The sequence below is a fragment of the Bombus vosnesenskii genome, unplaced genomic scaffold, assembly GCF_011952255.1.
Source record: "Bombus vosnesenskii isolate JDL3184/JDL3185 unplaced genomic scaffold, Bvos_JDL3184-5_v1.1 scf7180000013355, whole genome shotgun sequence".
Lineage (NCBI taxonomy): Eukaryota > Metazoa > Arthropoda > Insecta > Hymenoptera > Apidae > Bombus > Bombus vosnesenskii.
The window spans coordinates 45,258-54,618 of NW_022882990.1; the positions used below are offsets into that span (position 1 = coordinate 45,258).

The following is a 9,361-nucleotide window of genomic DNA, read 5'->3' on the forward strand; positions in this document are numbered from 1 at the left end:
TCAATGTCTTCTCTATTGCATAACGACCCGTATAATCCAAACGAAGATTCGTTTCACGCGCCTAGCCCTAGTTCTAGTGTGGGCCCGACATAGTATTACATCTTGCCCTAAGAATAGGGTCTGTGTGTGGCGAGCCACGAGACAGAAACCATTGGAATGTTTACTGTCGAATGCCGCTAAAACTATGTCTTTTTTTATGGAGAGCTATACAATTGCTGTATACCTTTATTAGGTAAGAACGTTCATCCCGTGAACGCGGCTACGTTTAACGACTAGTTGTCAGTTTGGGCCTAAGCTTATTATCAAAATCTGGGACAATTATAATCGGGTTAAATCAGAAAGACTAAAGTATTGGAGATTTTCTTAAGAATTCCAAAGGGAAGGCTCCGGTGCCCTTTCATCTTCGACATATATACATCTTAAGGGTTTTTTACCACCGTCAGAATTATTCGATCGCGACGACTATTAATATATTTCCTATCATTGACACCTATTTATAGTTATTGTAAAAATGTGCGTATAGATATCGATAATTACATGGACGGTATATTTTGAAATTTTTGTAATTGTTTTTTGTAATGGTTAAATATCCTCATCCGTGTGATCTAGCTTACAAACGTCACGTTTTTCCTGTTCAACCTTCAAATCAAAATTCCTAATTTCTGCTTCTCCTACAGAGTCTAGAATATCATTATCATCGTCGTCATTGAGATCACGATCGATTAACAAGTCACTGTCACTATCTAGAGAGCCATCAGTTTCATTTGATTCTTGAATAGTTCCTCTCTGACATCCAGACATACTTTCGTAAATATGATGTGATATTTGCATTCTTGATGGTCGGCCAGCTATTGTATTACAAACATGTTTTATTAGTTATTAATTTTGTTAAAATAATTATATATTATAACATGCTCTTAAAAATGTTGAGAAAAAAACTGCACTATATTTTTACCTGATTTCAATTGACTACTTATTGTTATTTTCCCGGTATTTTGTTTTTCTGTATTAGCGAGAGGAGACGGAGGCTCTTGAAGATTAATAGGTAATATAGAATCATTTCCTTCCATTATGCTTTCAAACTTAGCATCTTCAGCCTTCATGTTTTCTAATTGGTTTCGTTTTGTTTCTTGCCTATTATGAATTGGAGAACATTATATTATGTTTTCTGCATAGTAAGCATTAATTTTTCTTATTTCTATATGTATCATCTTTCAAATCTTTCTTGCTCTGTCTTAGCTGCATCTTCATACAGATATTCAAGGTATGCAAAGTAACGAAATTTTTTATGTAGTCGTCATATAAAACTTTTAATTCAACTTCAAATTTTTCAAATTCTTCCATAAAGACTGGGTGTACCTCGTACTGGGTGATGTTCGTAATCTCTTTTGGTTGCTGTCAAGCTTTGCACATCATCTTTCGATTCTTGTATCCAAACTTTGCTCTGTGTCCTTTAATCATTAAAGAAATTATAATATTTAGAGATTAGAGAAATTACTAAAGAATATTTTACTGTTCTAAGAATAAAATGAAGAGGTAGTAATACCTTAACATTCTCTTAACATTTGTTTTTTAGTGTCATCAATTTCTTTATGTACATTTTCTATAACACTTTTAAAGGCCATCTCAATTTCTGTGATGTCAAATTGTCTAGCAACTTTTGAGTTATGAATCTCTCTGAGATCAACTTCACAACCTAATAAGTCAAAAAGTGATGTACCAGTAACAGTCAATTGACTGGCTAACTGCCTAGTTGATTTCAATTCATTTACTTTATTGGAAATGTCAAAACTAACTGAACTAAAATTACCATCAGACATTATACTGTTATTAGTACTATTATTTTGTGCATCGTATAGTAATGTGGGTACTTAGTAATTCTTTTACAGCATAGCCATCAGCTTGGTATAATTTTTTTTGTATTTAATTTGACATTTGTTTTTAAAGCCTGTATTAAAATCATTTGACAATGATAAATTTCAGTATAAAAATATAAAAACAACATAGTATAAACAGTACAATATTAATTCATTAAAAAATACAAATATTAATTTGCTATTTTTATTTTTTTATAATTTTATTAATGAGAAGTTGATACTTCCAGAGGAACTTAAAATTAAAATTAGAAACTAAATTAATTAGGTACCTTTTCTATGCATGTTTAAAAATTAAATAATAATGAAGAAATAAACATAGAAGGTGAAAATATAAATTGTAAAATTCGATGATGAAACATTTTATATTCATGAAATATAAAACTAAAACAATTAAAAATTACAAACTGTAAGTTTTATTACCATAAATTCAACAACTGCACGTATTAATGAAATATGCTCTTCTTCGGTATTATGCTCATTAGATATATCCGCATCTGGGTCAAATCTTTTGAGCAGCCAAACAAGAATTTCAGCATCCAGTGGAAAATTTGGCAGTCGAAAATTTCCAACAGAAATTAATCTAGGATAACCAAGGACTTGCATCATTTCCATAAAATCTATCAAAAAAATAAATATAATTATCGTATCACGTTATATTTTGATTTACGTTGAGCACATTGTCAAGGAAATATCGAATTTCATATATTGTATATACATATATATAAGACACTATTTTTCTTTGAATCATAGGCTCAAAAGAAGGCCTTCAAAAATATTACTCAAAATTTTCATTCATATATTTTTTCTACTTCTGTTGTAACCATAAATACATACCAAATTAAGAAATTTAATTGAAATTATAGTAACTAAATCGTAATATATCAATTTTTCTAAAGAATTTCAAGTTTATATAATGTAATACTCATAATTCGCAAATGAATGATGGTACATAATTGGTATTCAATATTTACATCAGAATGACAATTATTAATTAATTGAATTATTTTTTTCTAAAGTGGATTAATAGATTTTAGAAAATTCATAAAAATTAATAAAGGTCAAATTAATAAAAATTAAGAAAATCACCATCTAATATTAAAAATCACTAATATTCGAAATCATTACTGCTATAATAATGCATACATATATTTTCTATGATTATATATTTTGTATTATATTTCGTTTATTGAAAAGTGTATCATTGTATGTGCAACATATAACATAAAGAAGATTAAAAGTCTATAGTAGGAGCTCCTCTAAATTGTTTGATTTCAGAACGTCTTCATTTTTCAAAAAGTCTTTGTCTTGCTGCTCTAAGATGCTGTTTTCTTTTCATTTCCAAAGTTTCAGGAGGTATTTCTGATGGTGTTTTTTTAAGAGCTTCAGCTAAATTTAATTGTTGAGATCTTGTTACTTCTGACTTGATTATTAAGTAACCCTCTTTAGATAATTTATTTTTGTATTGTAATGATATAATTATTTAAAACTTTTCTTATGTGAAATTAGTACTTATAGTTGTGACATTTGTTTGTAGTTGTGAAAAATTACATACCTGTTCCAATAATTTATTTCTAATAACCTCTGCTAGCCACGTAGCATTTTCTGCATGCAATCTTAAATCTACTTTGCTATTTGTGCGATTTACATGCTGTTCTCCAGCACCGCTGCTACAACTATAGGTGGTATCAAGTTCTTTAATTAGTATACAGCCATCAAATTTAGCATTTGAATCATCATAACCTGTGAATGTTATACAATTATATAATATAAATAATTCTTAATTTCATAACGTATAAGATAATTTTAAAAAATTGTTTAGTTAAAGTTAGTTATGTTAATTTTATTTTATACATAAATATAAAAAATATTCTAAGCAAGATTTTGAATAAATAATTAGGGGATTTCGTACGTGAAATCAACAAAATAAAATGTACGAAATAGTAGATTCTAGTGCATTATTAAATTACAATAAACTTACAAAGGTTGGGTGTGAACCGTATTAAATTGCTTGTGGGATACAATAAGCTATAGCTTATCAAGAAGAAAAGCACTTTTGTAAGCAAAGTCTCTTCTAAGAATACAAAATTGATTATGTACTATATCTGTCTTAAAAATTCAAGTCCACTGTCTGCTGACAGTAATCACTTTGTCGTTTCTTTAAATTTTTAAATCATATCATAACCTATACCGCGGTAATAACAAACGTGTCATCTGAACATTGCTACTAGCTACAAGTTCCAAAATCGATTCTCATAAAAATTCTTTGTAATATTTCGATATTTCGATTTCAATATATGTTAAGCAGTCGGTGAAAGATGCTGTTTTGTGCCTATTTAACGCAATATTGATTTCACTTATTATAAAAAGTGCATGATATATTAGTGGTTAGTGTTCTGTTTGTGTCGATTATAGTGAAGCATGTGGTAAGATATTTCAAGTAAGTGTATTTTTTGTTAAATTATAACATTTAATTCATGTAGCAACGCCAGCAAATTTTTCAATGTCTTAGTACTTTTTTAAGTTAAAGTTAATTCATTTCAATTCAGTTGTCAGTATCGTGCTTTATATGTTCTCGCATCACTAGGATAATCAGGAATGACTAATTTAATATGATTTAGTAATATCTAAAAACTTATTACAATTTACAATGTTACACACCTTACTACAATTTCTTGTATATATGTATATATGTATCGTAAGTGTATATGCATACGTATTAATATAGAAGGCAAAATTATAAAATTTTACATAAAATAGAAATCAATTGAGAGAAATAGAAACCAATAGAAACTAACAAATAATAGTGAGTAAATCGACGAATTTCGAAATTTGAAAAACTCATTCAATACTATACTAATTAATAAATACAAATTAGCATCAATTTTTAAAACGAGTACAAAATTGCATCAATATTTTTATAATGCATTTTTGTCTCGCGTGTTTGGAGAGCTTCAGAATCCTCTAATCATTATATTGTAATTTTCAACGTTATCGATTCATCGTAGAATATAATTACAGCATGTGCAATGGTTCAGAATTCAAACTATAAATTTTGATTCGAAATTACAAATAAAGTATAGAACAGGATATCGTGTAATCGTAAATGAAATACGTATAGAATTCTATATATAATTTTACAATACTTGTTTATCTCTATTATAAAACAATTTAACGTAATTCATGCAGAACAAATTTATAAGAAAAGGTTATTGGGTATAGAAATTATCATGAGGGCTAGATTCATTTAGTTAAGAAGAAGTACACAAGAAATTGTCACATACTACCAAAAAATCAAAAAATTGTACATGACATTTGATATTTTACAATTCCAGGAAATAATACGAATCTTGTTAATAGTCCAAATTTAATTTCACACGATTAAATAATATTGATTTCGATGTACACAAGTAAGTACAACATACATACAATTATTTTATACACAACTATAACACACAATACATAGAATTTTTCTTTGATGGAATGTTGGTCGCGGGTAACACCTAATGATTACTAGGTATTAAATTTCACAGTGAGTGTGAATGATTATCTCGTAAAACAATGAAAGCACCAGTATACATTTGTTTGCGGTTAGGTTTTATTACCAAAATTACAAACCGGAGAATAATGAACTGGCCAAGGTTGCTGACGTATTAACGCATTTCAAAAGAAGGAATATTCATAAATATTGTGACCAAACAATTTATATAATAATTTAAGAATTTTCTAATATTTTTAATGCCTTATGGGAATGTTACCAAAGTGTTAATGATTATTTTTCCTATTGTTCAGGCAAATGTTTTTTTCAGGTATAAATATAAAGGGAATAGACAATTTGAAATTATTAATGAATTAAAAGAATATCATAGTAAGGAATAGGTTAATCGCAAAACTATATTCGCAAGCTGTATCATTCTTTTTCAAAATGTATAGTTAACAACACTAATGCCTTGTTAGAAAAGAAACGTCTTAATTTTGAGAATGTGTTGCCATTTTACTCGATCTTCCTCTTTTGCTAATATAAGAATAAGTAATGAAATTCCACTGTACAATTAAGTGTTGTATTACTCGGGAAAGTATTTGAACAGTTATCATAGAAATTACAGAACTTACTGTACAGAAGTTACGAGACATTTACCACGAAAAAATGTTTAAGAAAAATTAGTATACGGTATGAATAGCAGTCTTACACCTATAATTAGTATTTAATATTATAGTATTATAATATATAATATTAATATATTTGACTGAATATTGAAACTTATTAACAGAGTGAATAATTGACTGTTTAAATATTTCTGAGATCTCTGGGAAATATGTACTTGCACTAAATATTTTGTAGCTTTCGTCTACAGTTTCAATAGTACTAGATAATTCTAATCTTTATAGTCGTAATCTTATCGTAATCTTACAGTTGTAATTCCATTACAGTATTAGTGAAATTTTAAATTGTTTCTATACGTGAACGCGTATAAACATAAATTTCTACAGTTGGTTTCTCTAACATAAGTGTTCGAATACCGTTGTAAGATAGGTTCCTAAGTATTTAAATATCTATCTAAAAATCCAATAATAGTTCTGATGTGCTATTTTTCTGTCTGGAAGTATTATTCTTAGTCAAGAAACTGATAAGTCGGATATTTAATATTTTTAACGATATTCGGTAAAACTACGTATTGTTGTAAAGTACACAAAACTATTGGCGTAATCGTTGTTTTGCAATGGTCTGAAGGATTGCATAAACGCATTCTGGAAAAGACGGTAATAACTGACAAGCGATCTGCCGCAAGGACGCCGAACTTCTTAACTCGACTGTGCGTTTTTCCCGGCTAAATACTGTGACAAGGCCGCTGCTTTACGGTGTCGCGGGTTATTGCACCGGCGAAAATTTATTTGTCATAAGTCGTAAAATCGATCGGACTGATCGATGATCCAAAACGGCTATCGTCAGCCCTCTATTTCGAATTACGTGTGTAATTAATTTACGAAACAGATTCAATAATAGGATGTACCTTGTTTCGTCAAGTACACGTGATTCTAATTCAATAATATACAGTTAAATTCATATAGAATTGGATATAGAAAGTATTCGTACACTCTTTAAAACAGAATAACTTTTTTAAAATTGAATCAAACAACTTGAGTCTTTTTGATAAGATAGAAGGGTCAGTTTACTAGATGACATGTACAAAATTTTGGGAAAAATTGTCGTTGGTCCTGAAGAATATAGTAAAGGTCACTTCTTACAACTTTTTTGTCTAAGGCTGTAATAAAAATTTTGAAACGCACATTTTGTAGATGTATGGTCAGCTATATACAATGCTACAGTGAACATTTCATCGAAATCGAATGACGTCACTATTTGCTACAAACAGTTAAAAATGATGAAAATTGCAATTGTTCAGTGAATTTCAAATCTTATGAAACATTTTGTATATAACTGGCATAAATCTTCAAAATGTGTCATTTACATTATCATTACAGACTTAAATAGAAAAGTTGTAGAAAGCGACCTTTACTATTTTCCTCAAGACCAATCACAATTTTTTCAAAATTTTTTGTACATCATCTGTATGTAGTATATAGTAAGTATCTTCTCAATAGAATTCAAGTCGTTTAGTCTAATTTTAAAAAAGTTATTCCATCTCAAAGAATATACGAATACTTTTTACACCCATTGTATATGTATAATATCGAGGTATAATATCATATAAATCATTCATAAGTATTCACACATTTGGTTGATTTGTATTAATAATGTTTGAATTCGCTCAAAACGTGAAAATTAGTAATGAATTAATCATTAGAGGCAGCATTTACTATCGCCCTATGGAGTCATTGTTTTCAATTATTTGTTAAAATAATAATAATATATTTTATTATGTACTACAGATAGTATTATATATACATTTGCTATTTAAATATCATTGCTTGTATTACGTCATCAGAGACCTTTTATCAGTTAAAAAGAATCTTGTTTAAAGGAATTTGACTTATAATTCAGAAATTAAAAGATCTGAAGAACTTACCAAGTAACAAAATTGTTCTGCAAGTTTTAACAATTATGAACACTAGCTGTAATACTGCATATTAGTTTTTAAAAGTTTGTTCAATCATATCATAATATTCATAGTATGTTATACGCAGCTATAACTACAAGAAATAAACTCATTGAAATTAGATTTATCTGTAATTGTACAATTAAGATATATGTTAACAAAAATAGGTATATGTTCGGTATTTTTAAGCGATGATGTAATTGAATATAGTATATACATGTATATTACAGAGGTTAACAAGCCTTGCTATGATAGAAGTGTTGTACGTTTTATTGGAAAGATATTTTTATGTGTATATATGTACATGTATATACAGGTAGAGAAAATACTACATTATGTATTATATTAGGTTAAGAATCTATACGTTAGGTCAGATACGTAAAGAAGACTGTCTAAAATAATATTTTTTGAGAAATTAGATTTATTAGAAATCAAATTCTATTCGTTTTGTATAAATACATATAAATATCTTTCTCATTCTATTAATAATATTCATTATAAAAATATTCAATCAAGATGGGACAGTGTTTCCCAAGAAATATAAAGATGAGGAATGAGATTCCAATAGCGACACGTATAAGTAAAAACGAGTGACTTTACACGAAGAAATCGTAAAAGTGTAAGAATTGAAAAGGTTTCAGTAAAGATTATTCATTTAATGCTGTTTCGTTCGAGGCTTCATTTTTGAAATAATGAAACAATAAACAGTAACAAATGAGGGTCTGGATGCTTTTACGGTCTATATTATCACTTGGTACTGTTATATTTAATAGTACTTCATCTAAGACAGTTTGAAGCTTCCTGGGAAGAGCCGTGTCCAGAGGAAGAAGGCTTCCGACGTTTCGCCAGTATTGCAGCTGGCTTCAGAATGTCGCGCTAATACTCGGAAGATGAAGTAATATTAAATGTAACAGTACCAAACGTAATGTGAATTGTGATAACAAAGGTAGTACAATTAATATATGAATTAAGACCTCTGTGATTTTGTTAAGAAACACTTTTGCTTCTGGAAAATGAAAGTAATTTCAATTATTAAGTGTTCACCATTATTCATTTTTTTTAAACATCCTAATTAGGCATTATTCTTTTCCTAGGTTCTGAAATAGTTATAATAACAAACTTCTTTTTTAAGGTAAAATCTTTCTTGCAATTTTTATTCATAAGATTATAGTTTTAAGACTAGTTAGTAATCTTAAAAAAAAACCTCGAAAGTAATGTTTCCAAAACTACAATTCCTGCAACGTATTAAATATTAAATATGTATATTCCAAGGAAATTCCTATAAAAACCACTTTACTCATTCAACGCGTATAAAATTCAACAAGCACTTATAAGCTCACAATACTATCAGATAACGATACCAGTAGCTGCTGTCGCACAACATTCTCAATATAATATTCAAATTTTGTAGCAGTCGTTTAAATCTTT

General features: G+C 28.5%; 1 protein-coding gene and 1 pseudogene across 1 annotated transcript; both read right to left on the minus strand.

Moving 5' to 3' along the window:
- Positions 1–143: 143 nt before the first annotated feature.
- Positions 144–4,119, minus strand: LOC117237077 (annotated as a pseudogene).
- LOC117237039 (peptidyl-tRNA hydrolase ICT1, mitochondrial-like) lies at positions 3,160–4,088 on the minus strand. The gene is made up of 3 exons (XM_033500624.1): positions 4,082–4,088; positions 3,430–3,617; positions 3,160–3,315 (listed from the first exon to the last, which is right to left on the minus strand). The coding sequence occupies exons 1-3, from the start codon at positions 4,086–4,088 to the stop codon at positions 3,160–3,162; spliced, it is 351 nt and encodes a 116-aa protein (XP_033356515.1).
- Positions 4,120–9,361: the final 5,242 nt, after the last annotated feature.